Genomic DNA, 17093 nt, shown 5'->3' on the forward strand with positions numbered 1-17093 from the left:
CTGCATTTACTCTAGCCGAAATAAAACAAATAAGACAGAAGAAAAAATATTATCAGACATTCTGTGAAAATTTTCTTGCTCTGTTAAACGTAATTTGGGAAATAATTAAAAAAAAAAAATTCAAAGGGGGGCTAATAATTCTGACTTCAACTGTACTCACACAAACACATATCTAAAAGATAAATAGAAAACACAAATTGTATTGCAACTAGAGATCATGTACCAATTTAGCAGATATTACAATGTCAATATCAGATATTTATGGTGTAAACGCGTGCATACAGTTGTTTGATAATTAAATAAGTAGTTTTGAGTGTGATGGCTTACACGATGAATAATGATTGAGACGCTGTAAAGAGTTTGACAGTTTAAATGAGAACTGACTCATCAGTTTTGATCTACAAGCCAAATGCAATTTGTTTTTGTCCAAACTGCAGACAATTGTACTTACTGTTTACACAAAGCATTTGCAATTTGCTTGAATCAATAAGAAATGCCACTCTGAAGTGAAAAATAAGCTAATTGTTCAGAGATCGAAACTTATTGTTTAGAAAATTTTCAATGGAGAATTGAGCCAAAGCATTTGAGATAAACTGTAAAAGCACCAGGTAGTAATGTTTAAAGTCTTAATATTTGACCACATGGGATTTAGTTAAATCATAATAGCTATTAAATCACATTTAAGCTATCTAAATGTATTAGACAAAAACAGAACAAGCACATGAGGAGATCAAAGACATGTTTTATTCAGCTCTTGAGGAAAAACAGACAAAACTTCAGACCTCTTTTTTACACATCATTGCAAAGTCAGTCAGTTCCATGTCACCGATCAAACACAAACACACACAGACACAAAAATTACCGCGTAACAGCTATAAATATAATCCAGTTTAGGTTGTGGGTTTTGGTGTTTGAAATACTTTCCCTTCTTGCAGTCAGTGTTTTATTTATAGTTACTGTAAATGTTGAGATATTAAGATTAGAGTTCCTCCTTATGGAACATTTAGCTACTAAGAAAGTGTTATAAACTCCTCCACAGGACGCTGGAGGGATTGTTGACCAAAGATAGTTAATATAACTAGCTGGACATGAGGTTTTGAGCTGGTTTGTGTGCTGGTGGAGCTTTATCTAGTCTCAGTAGTGCCACTGGACATCATTTATTCTGCTAAACGTTCATGCAGAGTTTACTGAAAGCATTTAATAGGATCAAACATGCACTGGGCCCAGTTTTTCAAAGAAAATAATCTAGATTAAATTGGTCCTGATTTGGAAAGCCCATGTTTTGCTATCCAGGGTTAACTGATCTATTTTACTTTTAGAACAGTTTTTTTTTAAAAGGGCCATGATATCTCCCACTTTCGGTGTTGGTGTTCATATAAACACTATAAATGAGGACTTTTCCCTCAATTCCTGGGTCTGAATGCAGACTGCAGCAGGTCTCTTGCCCTGTCTATTTTAACCATTAGCCCTGCTGGTAATCTGGAGGATTTAGGCAAACACAGCAGCACGTCATGAATAATTAAAAAGCAGGCTCTTCTTATAGGATAACTTAGCTATGAATATTAATGAGAAACCGATGTGTCATATTTGCACTGTTCTGTGCTAAGTGGCCGATTTTGATCCCGCCCCAAAAATCATTTTAAACCCGGAAGCTGAAATTTTTGAAAATACCGGTAAATTCGTTCTGGCTATTTTCTGGAAAGAGAAGTTGTAACATTACCGGTAATTTGCCGGAATGCAGCGCTGTGTGAATGCAGAAGGAAGATTGCCGTAATAAGCGCGTGCACGTCTAGAACGTGCTGTCGTGAGACACCTGCTTTAGCCAATCACAACAGTCAGACGCATTTACGTCCGCGCGGTTTGTGAGAATAAAAGCCTTTGAATATTTTTCCAAACATATTTAGCTGCTAGAAGTTAGTCAGATAATTTAGTCAGTTTATATTTTCTTCTTAATGCCAACTGTGTAAATAATCCTCGATGAGATGCTTATGAAAAGCCGTTGTTTGTTCACCTTCAAGCTTTGCGTGTGCCTGTAAAACAGCCTGTGAGCGCCTGCACACGCACATATTATGAACATCTCGACATGCGACATGCATGATGTCAGAATTTACCGGTATTTTGGAATGGATGTGTGAACGGTCTTTTCTGGAAAATTTCCGTAACGTCCTCGCCTGTGTGAACAGCGCTTTTTTGAATATACCGGTAAAGTCGTTCCGGAAATTTTCCAGATATTTACCGGTATCACTGTGTGAAAGGGGCTATTGTCTTAACTGATGCTCAAATTTGTTGAAATCTCAAAAAAGTACTTGAGTGTTTCGTGAACCTTCAAAGGATCATTGGGTTGGATCACAAATTTCAGGATTACCAAATCCTGTTTACCAGTAGGTTTGTGAGTCTGATGTGGCCCACAGGCCGTTCATTTGACACCCCTGTATTAGATGGTCTGATCTTAATTCAAAATCCCTCAGTTACTTTTGAAAAACTCATTTCCACGATTTGATCCAATCTGTGATCGAAAATCTCACTGGATTACTTTTGAAAAACTGGGTCCAGGTGACATTGTGTCACTACAAAATCAAAAGGATAAAGAAAATATTTTGAATTTATGCATTGTGATATTATTATATTGTAAAATAAGCAGGATCAAATTATACATTTTATCTATATAGTTGTTGGGAAATGCTCGTAATTGTAAAACAGCAACCTAAATTCAAAACATAAATTAAATTATATGAATATACACATTTTATTCAACTGTCAAAAAAGAAAAAATATATTAAAAGAAATAAAAACAGGATGTATAACCCCAAAAACACTGAAAAAAAATGATTCATTGGATTTACTACATTTTTATTGCAGGTAAGTGGTTGCAAAAAAAATTATATGTGCTGAATTTAAACAAACACATTAAATGTAAGAATGTTCAACTATATTTCTTTGCTTAAATTCAGTCCATATCAATTACTTGCAACCACTTACCTTCAACAAAAATGTATTAAATCCTATGAATAATTTTTTTCAGTGCATGTGCGTTGTGAAATTCGCCCAATAAAAACAAAAAGCAGTAACAATAAGGTAAGGACAGGACAGAATGACCTCTGACCTCCACATTCTAGTTCTTATCTCTAGTTTTTAATGTACCTTTGGCTTTCGTACCAGCGGTCAGTGTTGAGACTGGCTCAGATAAATGCAGAAACAAGCAAACTTCAACAAACAGAGTCGTTTCTCATTTCAGAAAGAAGCCCTTTTCTTGAGTGCAGCAAGAGACGGATGGCTTTAGAGGACAGTTCAGACTGCAGAAACACACACAAGTTCCTAAACACAGAAGGTAAACACTTTAAATCACTCACATCAGACTCTCAAATCGACAAATATCAAAGGCTTTAGAGCAGCGCGCAGCAAAATACATTCCACCATTACTTAAGAACACCAAACAGGCTGCAGCAAAGGTTTCAGGGTAAAGGCCTTTTCAGCGGAGGCACACACGCAAAAACAGGCTTTGTTTATATCCCTGCAGTGGCCCTAAAACACACCTGCTGTGTTTGTAACCATGCTAACACATTAAAAACTAGTTAGTTTGTTCTTTTAAAGCAGGGATGTCAGACTTAATTCCTGGAGAGCCGGAGCCCTGCAGAGTTTAGTTCCAGCCCTGCTTCATCAAACGTATCTGTTGGTATCGAACAAGCCTCAAGCACTCAGTTTGATCAGGTGTGTTTGATTAGGGTTGGAACTAAACTGTGCAGAGCTGCAGCCCTCCAGGAACTGACTTTGACAACTGTGCTTCAAAGTAATTAAACATAAAAAATGTTCAAAGATTTCTGGGAAATAAATCTCTGGTGTTTCCCTGCTTTGGTGTTGAGGTCAAGTTGACGTTAATGCATTAAATACAGCAAACCGGGTGAAATAAAAACAAATGAAATGAGAAAAGCAGCTGTGTGTGCACGGGAGCGTGACTGATAATATTCCATCTAAAACTCATTTTTGTTAAATAAATCCTGCACAAACAAAACGGAGAACTGTTTTCATTAAACAGATTAAATAAATCCTGTAAAACACATTGGTTAGGAAATGCATCTTGTTGCAAAAAGGGGGAAAGGTACAGTGACTGAAAGAGCACAAATGTGCTGCGCATTAAGAAAACAAATGCAAATAGAAAAACACTTACAAATAGAGAAAACACCTTCAACAAAGTGACAGCACATGAATACACTGCGACAATAGTTATGTTTCCATCCACCTATTTTTATTTCGTATATAAATTTGAATAAATTTGCGAATAAATTAAAAAAATTGGCATAACTGAGTAAGATAAACTTTTTATTCGATAAGAAATACTGATGCGCATAAACTACAATGGAAACACTTTTACTAGTATGCGCACTGTAAAACATCTGAAATGTTGTTTTGGTCATTCTAAAAGGCTGTAACCATCTCAGTATTAGTGTTATTATATTATTAATGACCTCCAGAACTGTCTGTGAAGAGCGTCTGTGCTGCGTGTTTCATGCTTTAAAACGCCACTGCGTGTTCATTGCATGTCAGGATTGCCTTCTGAGATGCAAGTCATTTATTAAACGAAGAAAGGATTTTACCAGAGCAAAAAGATTTTACTGCAGCAAATTTAGTTTTTAATGTTGATATTTGGCGCCAGTTAATCAGGAAGTAACAATTTTGTTCTCTTTGACTTCTCTTTTGCTTTGTTTCCACTTCTTTTATGCGATATTCCAGTTTTGCGCATACATTTAATTCACATCTTTAGATGGAAACATAGCTAGTTATACTGGCAAAATAAGTAAGATCAGATAAAAAAAATGGTCAAACTATCTAACTTATAATATCTGTTGTTGAGAGTTGCTACAAATCTTGTTATTGTAACACAGCAATTTTAAAATTCATATAATAAATTAAATTTTATAAATATATGCATTACATTTTTTTAAATAAAAAATAAAATGTATTAAAAAAAAGGAAAAAAAAACAAGTTGTTGGTGAAATAAGCTTGACCAATACTGGGAAACTGTCCAATAATAATGATTATTGGAAGCAGTGAACACTACAGTAAGGACACACACTCAGAACAGACACAGATACAGAACTGTGCTGCAAATTGTGCAGAGCACAGCGCTAAAGACCGTTTTATACTTCTGCGTCGAGTGATTGACGTAACCCACGGCGCCTGCCTTGCGCGTAGTTGTGCATTTATACTTCTGTGCGCTGCTTGTGTTGCTCTGCAATAACACTTCTGAAACGCTAGCTGGCACTAGGTGTTCATGTTCCTCTGTGTCGAGTTTTTTTTCTGAACATTAACGTACAAGTAGCTAAAACTTGCTCATTCAGAGGCCGGAACCGCGGACGTGAAACATCTTTAATCATAAGGTAAACACAAAACAAAAGTTTGCATGTGGAGCTCCTTCACGGGACTCGACACTTGCTCCATCTGGCTCGCAGCTCTGTCCACACTCATCACCGATACCCAACCAACCAATCACATAGCTTGCGTTACATGTCGTTGCGACGTGTAGTTACATTTTTTGAGGGATGCACGTCAGCATCAGTTATGGGTCTGCGACCACACAAGGGCTACGTCGGACCATATGTGTGCACTTGACGCAGAAGTATAAATCAGCCTTAATGTGTCAGAGGACCCTAAAATGTGACGAATCCTTCCTGTTTAGAGTCAGCTGTGTTGTTAAGAGGTGAGTTTTTAGTTTATTTAAACGTCCTTTGTAACTAATTTTATCATACGGCTTCTTGTGGTTTGTATATTTTCAGTTATAAAACTAACTCTAACATGGCATTAAGATAAAATTTTTTTAATGTCATTTGTGCAAAAAAAAACTCTCAGATCTTCAACAACACGCTTGACTCTAAACAGGAAGTAGCTGGGTTTGTCACTTTTTGTTGTCCCCCAACACATTTCCATTGTGGTCTGCATTATCTGCAGTGTGTTTCTATATTTGCATGTATTGTGAGTGTTTGAGTGTGTGTGTGTGTTGTCAAACTGATAAAGATGTTTTCTTGTTTTTCTATTTGCATTTGTTTTCTTAACTTGCAGCGTGTTTGAGCTCTCTCGGCCACCGTAAAAAAGGGTGCATTGGAGGTAGAGGAGGTGAATAGAAGATTCAGGGCACAGACTCCTCCGTCGTTCCTGCTAGTTTCTCCTCGTCGCCCTGTTTCTGGTGCTGCAATCGGGCGTAACTCACAGCGTCTCCTCTGAAAAACAGAGCACAAGCCTTGATATGGCAAGAGTCAAAAGTAACTTGGTTAAGAACTGTTAAAAATAGATGCAAATATAGACTCACTTCTTTCCAAGAGACGCAAGTCCGTACAGAACTCCTGTAGCAAAGGCAATAGCGTTACCAACCAAAGTTGTGATAGAGAAGCTCAGAAAGACGGGAAACAGCGCCATCCTGAGGGAGAAAATGAAATTAGGGATAATTTTGATTAAAGGGCTATGAAACCCCCTTGTTTCAGCAGGGTGTTTTCACACCTCTACTTTGAAAAAAGTCAGGAAACTGGGCGTGTTGGAGGAGGGAAAAAGTCAAGGTCCATAAAAATTTGCATAAAAAGGTGAGTGTCAATTTGGGCACGTGCTGATATTCACACCGGCAAAACAAACACAGACGCAGAGGAGAAAGACAGTGACTGTGTTTACTGATGGACATCAGTAATCAAATCATTTGCCAAATTATTAAATGGTGGACTTTAACTGCTGTTTGGCTCTTTCATTCAGGAATTTCATTCATGCCCCTCATGACAAACGAGATATTTGATTCAAGGAATAGCTGGAAGCGTGTATCTTTCATGCAATGTTTGTTACCGCATGGCGAATGAGAGAAAAAACCCCTCCGCATTTCTCTGTAACTTAGATGCACTCGGTAGGTAGTGTCAGAAAGCCACAGGTGTTATCCCTTTCACAAAATGCGGTGAAAATCCTACACAACGGTAAGTTTGATTGTGGTGCTAACATGTTTACACTCGGAGATCAGCATTTACAGCGGATTTTTCAGTCTATAATATTGTAGTGATATTAATGTACGGTAAACTTTAGTTACTTTAGAAATCATTTGACTAAGGTCTGTCTTTAAACACTGAAAGAGTACTGCTGACGATACGAACTAACTTTGCCTCTGAAAAAACAAAGACGCTTACCAAATCTGTAGAGACAGGACAATCAAGACAAACTGGATCCGCGTCTTTATTAAAAGGAGACGAGCGGCGAATCTGGATTTCACCATTTCCAGATGAGAAAAGCTCTCAGGTAATCAATTTTCCTTGAGCACATATTTCTGTCACGCGTTGCGTGCACTGTAATCCACATGTGAGCTGCGCTCTCATAGAGGGAAAATGAAAACAAAACCTTTACTGCAGTAAATTATAAAAGCAACACTGACACACCCGTATCTCCAAACAATTCCTGTTCTACCGCTTAGCAACACAACGCGGCATCTCGCTGTCATCTGAACACTGTAACTGGTAAAAACAGGCTTTGAAGCTATCATGCATATTAATGAAGTTGCACTGCATACACAGTAGAGCGCACTGATTGGTTTGAACCAAGTCTTACTCATGAATGAATGCAGCACACTCAGAGACGTAATAAGGAACTCCCAGATACAGATGTCCAGTCTACATTACTACAGCTTCAAAAAATCGTTTCAAACCGGAAGCACAAATTTGCTCGAAATAACGCAAAAACAACCTACTTTCACTTTTAAGAAAAATATATGTGTCCTGATAGTGTTTTTAGCAGCTCAAAAAATGTGTTTTTGCGTTTCGTGACCCTTTAAAGAAAACAGTCAGAAGGGCCACTTTTTAAAAAAATTTGATTTATACATCATCTGACGCAAGCTTTCCATGGATGTATGTACTGTTAAGATAAAAAATGCTAAAAAACAATTTAAATATTGGGAAGACTGCCTTAAAGTCAATCAAATTAGGTTCTTATCTATGCATATTACTAATAATAAATAATAACAACAAAGAACAACATATTTACTTAATATACTACTGATTTATGGCATATTTTATTTATTTTTTAATTTAGACATATAATTTATTGTTGGCTGTTCCTTCAAATATACCCAAAATATTTACATTTCATTGAAAAACATTTTTTATTTTATAAATTAGATTTTTAAATGGCTTAGATACATGTATAAAGTTAGAAAATATTTATTGCAGACATACCGCTATAGAAAACAACACCAGTTGAAAATTTTTAAGTTTCTCTGGATTTATAAAGGATTAATAAAGTTTTAGAATGATAAATATTTTTTGTTTTATCTTGTAAGGTACTAATGACATTTATTTATTAATAAATTTTTGGTTTACAATAAAAAAAGTTGTTAAAAATAATACACAATAGCAACATTTTACCTTCAGAATAGTAACATAGAAATCACACTTTTTTTTTTCAATCGCAATAAATGAAAACTTTTTAATTCTGACAAACTTTTTTCTTAAAAAAGCCTCAAAATTACAATATAGTAAATACAAAATACAATAAAGTGACATTTAAAGGCTTTACTAGGTTAATTTGGTTAACTAGGCACGTTAAGGTAATTAGGCAAGTTATTGTATAATGATGGTTTGTTCTGTAGACTATCGAAACAAAATATAGCTTAAAGGGGCTAATAATACTGTCCTTAAAATGATTATTAAAAAAAATTAAATCTGCTTTTATTCTAGTTGAAATAAAACAAATAAGACTTTTACCAGAAGAAATAATATTATCAGACATATTGTGAAAATTTCTTTGCTCTGTTAAACATAATTTGGGAAATACTTTGAAAAGAATAAAAACTTAAAGGGGGGCTAACATATAATATAATTATAGAATTTTTTAATATAATAGTTATGTTATTAAATATAATATAATATATAAATATATAATTTCTTATGGAATTTACATGCATAAGAATAAGTAAAAAAACCCAAGACAATAAAAGACAAGGAAATATATATATTATTACTATTCTTTTAAAGCCAGCTATTTAAAAAAGCCAATTCAGTTATTAATCATAATTACTTGTTTAACAATTCAACATCAGCACACAAGCAATGTTCATGCTGTAATACATTTGAAGTCAGAATTTCTAATTACCGATTTCTTTGATCTTAGCCATGATGACAGTACATAATATTTTACTTGATCTTTTTTCAAGATACAAGTATTCAGCTTAAAGTGACATTTAAAGGCTTAACTAGGTTAATTAGGCAAGTTAGGGTAATTAGGCAAGTCGTTGTATAATGATGGTTTGTTCTGTAGGAAATCGAAGAAAAAAGACATTGTTTAAGAGGCTAAAATATGGACCTTAAAATGGTTTAAAAAAATGTAATACTGCTTTTATTCTAGCCGAAATAAAGCAAACAAGACTTCCTCTAGAAGAAAAAATATTATAGGAAATACTGTGAAAAAATCATTGCTCTTTTAAACATCAAGGAAATAATTGAAATATTACATTTTAATAATTTTGACTTTAACTGTATATAAATTGATGATGACCTATGGTGTGAGATATTGCTAGTGTGTGTCTGACCCGCAGTAGAAGAGTGCTTTCTGCCAGGGCTTCAGTCGATCTGCACGCGCCGCCACTGCATTAGCAAACTCCACAAACTGACAGCAGAACGGCACCTCACACAGAAACAGCACAAACGCTGTCAACCTAAAGGACAAAAAACACACACATACTTCATATTCTGAGTGGCAAAACACCAGCTTAATGAACAACGGCAATTAAAAAGGGGAAAAAGTTCTTACACCATCCAAACTCCAGCAGCTATGTTCAGCGGATGCACAGTAACACAGTTCCAAACGCCCATTGTTGCACATGCTAGAAAACATTTAGATTAGCCATGCGTATTATTATTATTATTTTACAGCAATACAGTAATGTTCCAGCTGCAACAGTAATGTTAGTGGGAAATCAATATGTGCTTTTCAAATTGCTATAGTGTGGTAAAGTCAATATGAACAAGCTAGCAATTTAATTACTGAAGCCCAGAGTTATAATTACATGTAATCAATTTAAAACAAATAATTTAATATCAAAACAATAAAAATAAAATGCTTATACTTAGATACGAGAAAGATTATACTTATAGAATATATATAAAAAAATGTAAATAAGATTATAAATAAGTAAAAATAAGAATATATATATATATTGCATAATGTAACATTAACTAATGAACCTTATTGTAAAGTGTGACCATTTAGATTTACTTATACAAATATATGTAAATATATTTCTTTTGACAACACACACACATATATATATATACATATACATATATATATATATATATATATATATATATATATATATATATATATATATATATATATATATATATATATATATACACACACACACATACATACATACATACATACATACATACATACATACATATATATATATATATATATATATATATATATATATATATATATATATATATATATATGTGTGTGTGTGTGTATATATATATATATGTATATAATGTATATATATATATATACATACGTGTGTGTGTGTGTGTGTGTGTGTATATATATATATATATATATATATATATATATATATATATATATATATATATATATATATATATATATATATGTGTGTGTGTGCTGTCAAAAGAAATATATGTACATATATTTGTATAAGTAAATCTAAATGGTCACACTTTACAATAAGGTTCATTAGTTAATGTTACTTAATGCCATTACTAACATGAACAAACAATGAACAATACATTTACTACTGTATTTGTTCATGTTAGTTGACGTTAGTTAATGAAAATACAGTTGTTCATTGTTAGTTCATGTTAACTCATGGTGCATTAACTAATGTTAACAAGCATGAGATTGGATGTTAATAATGCATTAGTAAATGTTCAATTATGAATAACAAATGCTGTACATGTGTTGTTCATGATTAGTTCATGTTAGTTAATGCATCAACTAATGAACCTTATTGTAAAGTGTTACCATCTAAATATATATGTAAATTTATATATATAAATAAAAAATTAAATATATATAAATTTTATTTATAAATAAAAAAAAAAAAATATATATATATACACACAGTTGAAGTCAGAATTATTAGTCCCCCTGACTTATTAGCGCCCCTGTTTATTTTTCCCCAATTTCTGTTTAATGGAGGGAAGATTGTTTCAGCACATTTCTAAGCATAATAGTTTTAGAAACCTATTTCTAATAACTGATTTATTTAATCTTTGTCATGATAACAGTAAATAATATTTTTCTTGATATTTTTCAAGACACATCTATACAGCTTAAAGTGACATTTAAAGGCTTAACTAGGTTAATAAGGTTAACTAGGCAGGTTAGGGTAATTAGGCAAGTTATTGGATAACAGTGGTTTGTTCTGTAGACTATCGAAAAAAAAAAATAGCTTAAAGGGGCTAATAATTTTGTCCCAAATTTTTTTTTTTTTAAATTAAAAACTGCTTTTATTCTAGCCGAAATAAAACAAATAAGACTTTCTCCAGAAGAAAAAAATATTATCAGACATACTGTGAAAATTTTATTGCTCTGTTAAACATAATTTGGGAAATATTAAAAAAAGAAACAAAAAATCAAAAGGGGCTAATAATTCTGACTTTAACTGTATGTATATATATATATATATATATATATATATATATATACATATATATATTAAATGCAGTACAGTACTCTATAGTAAGTAGAAAATAAAGCAAAAATGTATTCATTGCTTTGTTTAATAGTTTGTTTGTTAGCTACTTCAGGAACCAGTTATACATTTTTATCAATGTTAGAATATTAAAAACACAGATGAACACACAGAGCAGCTGCTCGGCCTGATGGAGAACAAGCTTTTGTTGCTTTGATGAGCAGCTGTTTCTGTCATCTGTCTCAGCATGTAGAGAACAGACAACTATTGATACACACACACAGTTGTACCAGCTGTGTGTGTGTGTGCTTGTGTGTGTTCAGTCTTTGTGTCTAAATGTATGAATAGAATAGCACAGAAGTGCACTCGCCTGCAGCAAAACCATACAATATAAAAGTCAGAAGAGACAGACAAAAAGAAACGTTTTGAGGTAAAGATTAGAGAAAAACTGAAAAAAATGTTTTTATTAATGATTTTATTCATTAATTTTCCTTCAGCTTGGTCCCTTATTTATCAGGGGTCGCCACAGCGGAGTGAACCGCAAACTTATCCAGCTTATGTTTTACACAGCGAATCCTCTTCCAGCTGCAACCCAGTACTGGGAAACATCCATACACACTCATTCAAACACATAAACTGCAGCCAATTTAGTTTATTCAATTCACCTATAGCACATGTGTTTGGACTGTGGGGGAAACCGGAGCACCAGGAGGAAACCCACAACAACACGGACTAAATACTTATATTGTAGTGAATAAAATGAGAATGAAATGCTTTTTTTTTTTCTTAAATATTTTTTTTGTAAACTTAAATTTTTATTTACTTTTATTTAGTTTGTTATATTAACTAAATTTTTTGTTTATTTATTTAGGCATTTTCTAATTATTGTCATACAACTTTAATTTTAATATAGAATAAAATCAAAATAACAAAAAAAATGTATTAAATATTTTTTGTTAGTTTACTTAGTTACTTTTATTTAATTAGTTATAGCTACTTATTTTTGTTTATTTATTTAGGCATTTTAATATGATGTGCTACAAGATTTTAAATCAAACTAAATTAAAATAAATCTAAATATATAATTATTTAATTATTAGAGTAATATTTATTCTTTTTTTTTAGTTACTTTAATTTAGTTAATTGTAGTTTTTTTATTTTTAAATGTATTAATTTGAGTATTTTAAAATTGTCATACACGCTTTTAACTTACATAGTTAAAACATACATATGTGCATTATAAACTTAGTATACACATAACATTTACTTAAAATGTTTACAATCACAAACAATAAATAAATAATTTGTAATATTCATTCATTCATTTTCCTTCGGCTTAGTTCCTTATTTATCAGGGGTGACCACAGAGGAATGAACCGCCAACTTATCCAGCATATGTTTTATGTAGTGGATGCCCTTTCAGCTGCAACCCAGTACTGAGAAACATTCATACACACACACACAACAGCCATATATTATCTATAGAGCATGTTTGGATCGTCGGGGAAACCGGAGCACCCGGAGGAAACCCACACCAACACGGGGAGAACATGCAAACTCTACACAGAAATGCCAACTGGTCCAGCCGGGACTCGAACCAGCAACCTTCTTGCTGTGAAGTGACAGTGCTAACCACTCAGCCACCGTGTTATTAAATTAATAAAATAATAATAAATAAAAGATAATAATAATAAAAAACTTTAAAAATACATTACAAAAAATAATAGACAATTTTAAAACAAGTTTTTCTCGCAATAACTAATTTTGAAAACCTAAATCAAACTGAAACATTCAATAAATTTGTTTTTTTTGTATTGCTATTGTTGACATTTATTATATATCTACACTTTTATATGTTTGTACAGAATTAAAAAAAAATAATAATATAGCTCCTGCACCAGAGTGAGAGATATTGTATTAGTTTATAACACATAGCGGTCCATAACAAAAGAGATGGCAGGAGAAAAGGAAAAGCAAGAGCAGAGAAAGTTGCCGTTGCTATGAAACCTGTGTTACCATGACAGTGTCACACAAAAAAGAGCTCTTGATAACCACAACACATCAAACACCATCCCATTAAACACAATACTGTATATAATGATTGATATTCATGTTGCTGCATGTGGTCTTTTTTTCTGACACTGACAGATTACCATATTCATTACAGTAGTGTTCCTATGGCAGCATAAATATATGGTGCTGTTTTCTAAGGGAGTCGTTGTGTGAAAGTGCGATTGATGAAACATTCTGGCAGATCACAGAGCTCTTTGTTCGAAATATTGATTAGATTGATAGCTTTGGTTCATTTTCATCTCAAAATAATATGGTATATGGGTATATGCTGCTTTAAATGATATTGTGGTTGATAATACCTGTGTTGTTTACCTATGTTATAATATTGAGTACAACAGGGTATTTTCAACTGGGGTCAAGGAGTGTGTATGAAAGGATTGGATTAAATTAAATTAAATAACAAAACAAATTTACAAAAATAACAACATTTAATTAATTTAAATTGAATAAAACAATGGACAATATGGACAATTTCAGCTTACCCAATTCACCTGTACTGCATGTCTTAGGACTTGAAGGGGAAACCGGCGCACCCGGAGGAAACCCACGCGAACGCGGGGAGAACATGCAAACTCCACACAGAAATGGCAGTTGACCCAGCCAAGGCTTGAATCAACGACCTCCTTGCTGTGAGGCGATAGCACTACCTACTGCGCCACCACGTCGCCTTATTTCGCCTATCATCAAATATATATATATATATATATATATATATATATATATATATATATATATATATATATATATATATATATATATATATATATATATATATATGTATATTTATCTTAAAAATAATTTTTAAAAAATAGTACAAAATAGTTGGTTAGTGTGGTTAATAAAAATATAAAAAATCCTAAATAACAAATAAAATAATTTTATTATATATATATATATATATATATATATATATATATATATATATATATATATATATATATATAGTATACTGACTTATATTTATATATTTATTGTATGTGAATATGTATATAAATGCATATATAAATAAAAAATAAATATAAGTGATTACAAATATTGTGACATAAATATGAATATATAATTAGCATATTATTACATATTATACTTTTTTAAAGTAAATATAACAATGCGGTAACGAGAACAAAATAATTTAAAATTTAATATTCTATCGTAATTATGTAATTAAATATGAATTTATTTATTTGTATTTTAGTATTTGTGTTTAATTATTTATTTTAGTTTGTATATTTAAACAAAAACAAATATATATATTATGGTACTACAATGACTACACAAATAAATATTTGATTATATTCAAATAGTTTATATAATTTTTTAAACAGTTATATATTAATATTTATTAAATATATATATTTTTTAAATATTGCAGTCTTGCATAAGTGAAGACAATTTGTTATGAATTGTAACAAATTTATTAAATACATATTTCTAAGTATAAATTGGTTCTTTATATTAGGGATGCAACGATTGAACGATTTCACCATTAACCGCATTTTAATTTGTCACGGTTAATTAATCGTAAAGGTTTCTAATCACCACATTTCTGTTGCACAAAGTGAAACTGTTGCATCAAAACAAAGTTTAGCCAACTGTTTGTTTTTTATTATTATTTTTTGTTTAAGTATTTAGTTACTGAGCAGCAATAAACAACACTTAGTTGTAAATAGATCAACGAATAACCTTTTACAAGAAAATATTGTTTTATTCTGTTTGCGAATTCTGCAAGTTTTTCAGTGCGTTTCTTCGTAAATATTTATTTTAACGAAAACTATTTTTACACAATTTTGTTTATCATACATGATAATATATCGATTTTAGGATTGGGGCATTTCAAAGACTGAAAACCTCTAAGGAAGTGATGTCACTGAGCACACCATGATTCTTTATCTTTTCTTATATTGACATACCTTAATTTATAAAGAGAAGCCATTAGGAGTCATGTCATTGTGCAGCAGGGTGTGTGTGTGTGTGACACGGGATCATTTTTAGGAAGATTTTGGACACACACACACACACCTGTTTATTAGACCAGTTTTTCCCAACCCTGTTCCAAGAGGCACACCAACAGTACATATTTTGATTGTTGGTATTTCAGGTTTTGGGGTCTTCTCTAATGTTCTGATGAGTTGATTCAGGTGTGTTTGATTAGGAAGAAGTTGAAAATGTGTACTGTTGGTGTTTCTTCAGGAACAGGGTTGGGAAGTACTGTATAAGAAGATACTGGACAGGAAACACCTTTACTCTGGTGCATTAAACCTGTGTGATACTTACATATGCCACCTAGCACACCGGCCAGTTTGCAGATCCAGCGGTACCACCAGGACATGCCATCCTCATCTGTGGCAGTTTTGGTTGGTGCTTCAGCCTCTTCTGTGCTCATTTTCCACTGTTGAATTATTCAGGCTCCCAGTGTCTCACTTACAGCACAGCGGCACCTGCAGTACCAGTGGCGGCCTGAGGAGTCGCTGTTTCCAAGAAAAGGACAATAGCTGGAAACTACAGCTGACTGTAGTGTCAGGCAAATAAACTAATTGCGGAATAAAGTTATAAAAGAACCGGGACTTTAAAATATGAGCGAGAAATCGGTCCTTTAAAGTAAAAAATGGTTGAAAATATCGCTGTGAGGAGAATAACGCGCCGTTATTTACCTGACGCCGCTGCTGTTATTATGGTGTTATAGAGGCAGAAGACAGCTAACGTTACACATCCAGATATACTCCAAACCTGTCAGAAAAGCGTGTATTTGTAAAAATGTCGAGTTCAGATGGTTTTCTGAATCGTTGTCCTCAGAGTTAAATAATCCTTAAAGCGTCAGGTTCATTTACTAGAGCTTTTGCTCCGCGGCTCTTTCTTGGAGGTTCCCTTGTCTGCGTTGCATTGTGGGCGGAGCCAATAATGCGTCACTGCACAAAAGGCGCTTCAGGGGCATCATTTCCAACAGAGTTTGCGCAGTGGAGCGAAAACAAGAAACATAAACATAAAAACTAAATAATTTGAAAATGGAAAAGAAAGAAACGGTATCTATCTATCTATCTATCTATCTATCTATCTATCTATCTATCTATCTATCTATCTATCTATAAATAAAATAACTTTAATTAAGAAAATATAGAAATAAAACACTGAGTACACTAATAATAAAAATTGCTTTTAGCTGAAGCTAGTAAAAAAGACTACAGTAGCCTAGTTCCTCTTTGATTTAAAAATAACATTTATTTAACAATAATAATAATAATAATAGTAGTAATAATAATAATAATTAGACACTTAATTAGTTTAATTAACACCCAGTTTACAGATAGACAGTTCTAAGAATTTTTGTTGTTGTTGTTATTATTATTATTGATA

General features: G+C 32.6%; 2 protein-coding genes across 5 annotated transcripts in view; one reads left to right on the plus strand and one right to left on the minus strand.

The window, feature by feature from the left end:
- Nucleotides 1-17093, plus strand: part of mob1bb (MOB kinase activator 1Bb) — a 33842-nt gene that overhangs the window by 2780 nt on the left and 13969 nt on the right. For all 4 annotated transcript variants that reach the window (XM_073934424.1, XM_073934423.1, XM_073934425.1 and 1 more), the window contains exon 2: nucleotides 3236-3328. The gene's annotated coding sequence lies outside the window, so the exon portion shown is untranslated. The remainder of the gene's footprint in view (nucleotides 1-3235; nucleotides 3329-17093) is intronic.
- Nucleotides 723-16630, minus strand: cacfd1 (calcium channel flower domain containing 1). Its single transcript, XM_021468986.2, has 6 exons — nucleotides 16394-16630; nucleotides 16017-16210; nucleotides 9764-9836; nucleotides 9543-9668; nucleotides 6303-6410; nucleotides 723-6213 (listed from the first exon to the last, which is right to left on the minus strand). The coding sequence occupies exons 2-6, from the start codon at nucleotides 16123-16125 to the stop codon at nucleotides 6123-6125; spliced, it is 507 nt and encodes a 168-aa protein (XP_021324661.1). The 5' UTR covers nucleotides 16126-16210; nucleotides 16394-16630; the 3' UTR covers nucleotides 723-6122.

Source organism: Danio rerio, chromosome 21 (genome assembly GCF_049306965.1).
Source record: "Danio rerio strain Tuebingen ecotype United States chromosome 21, GRCz12tu, whole genome shotgun sequence".
Lineage (NCBI taxonomy): Eukaryota > Metazoa > Chordata > Actinopteri > Cypriniformes > Danionidae > Danio > Danio rerio.